The following is a 1,169-nucleotide window of genomic DNA, read 5'->3' as shown; positions in this document are numbered from 1 at the left end:
GGCGGCCGCTGTGACTGTGGTGGTTGGGATGAGGGATGTCCTCTGACTGTACTTCAGCGAAGATCAAGTGCATCCGAGGTTCCGAGTCAAGTAGATACACAAGGAGAATGCAAGTCAGCTGATTTAGTTACTCAGGTATATCATCCAATAGGCTATTACTTTTTCTCTATTCTCTTGAATTAAACATTGTTAGTTATATTCTGGACATGCCTGTATTCGTGATCTCGAATTGACTTTTCGTGCTTGCTAAACAATTAATAACCATTTGTCTAAGTATGCGATGAGATGATGACATGCCTTGCATATTTCAGGGTTCCGGCGATTTCTGCCCAACCTTGAGGATGATAAATGTTCACGACGGTTTATACTTTATTCATTTTCAACCACCTCTGTCTGCACTACAAGCTTTCTCCATTGTTGTGGCAATAATTCATGCACAGAGTCCTACTCTTCGGCCGAAAAGAGCGTAGGAGGTATGACGGTAAAGGCGTAGTTTGAGGTTATATAGCAGTCATAGTTATCTTACTGTATCATAAAAGGCAATTGATGAAAAAAAATATTTTATGTTTTTATACATTAATGGATCATTTCTATGTTTAGGTTTGCTAATTTTTATTTTTCATACTGTAAGATGTTATCTTATTTAGGAGATCTGGCTGTGCTTTTTGTTTCACATTTCATAGGCAAGAACTTTTGTAAACCATCATTTTCCTCGTTCTTTTTTTGTTGAAGGGGGTAGAATGTGTCATATAGGGTTTGTTTTGTTGAACCAAATTTGGTAAACTGTAACATTGAGATTGGGTTTGTTATAGTTGCTAATGAGAAGAAATTGAAATTAGCACATAATCTTGAGTATATAACTCTTTCATGATAGCAATTTAGATTTTGTTGCTTCCAATTTATGAATGTCTTGTGTATTGCTATATCTGTAAAAGTAACTACTTTTTTATCTTTGCTGTTTGAATAGTTATCGAAAAGAACGAATGAATTTGGTTGGAAGATGCATGAACCCTAAAATTATTACAATGTTTGCAGTAAAAATGTTTGAGATTATATTTGATTATGTGGTACATCATGATGAGATTCTTTGGCTGTAGTGGTCAAATACTCAAATGATGAATGTAGCACTTTAAGGTACTTGTGTGGTTGCCAAAGTTGAAAGATATGCA

General features: G+C 35.2%; 1 protein-coding gene across 1 annotated transcript in view; it reads left to right on the top strand.

Moving 5' to 3' along the window:
- Window positions 1-863, top strand: part of LOC107618546 — a 3,500-nt gene extending 2,637 nt beyond the window's left edge. Inside the window, exons 3-4 of the mRNA XM_016320635.2 lie at window positions 1-135; window positions 312-863. The exon at window positions 1-135 is cut by the window's left edge and continues 1 nt beyond it. Of these exons, the coding sequence (XP_016176121.1) occupies window positions 1-135; window positions 312-470 (294 nt within the window). The 3' untranslated portion in view covers window positions 471-863. The remainder of the gene's footprint in view (window positions 136-311) is intronic.

This window comes from Arachis ipaensis, chromosome B09 (assembly GCF_000816755.2).
Source record: "Arachis ipaensis cultivar K30076 chromosome B09, Araip1.1, whole genome shotgun sequence".
NCBI classification, from domain to species: domain Eukaryota; kingdom Viridiplantae; phylum Streptophyta; class Magnoliopsida; order Fabales; family Fabaceae; genus Arachis; species Arachis ipaensis.
Note: the sequence above shows the minus strand (reverse complement) of the source record. Positions and strands in the feature narration are given on the sequence as shown.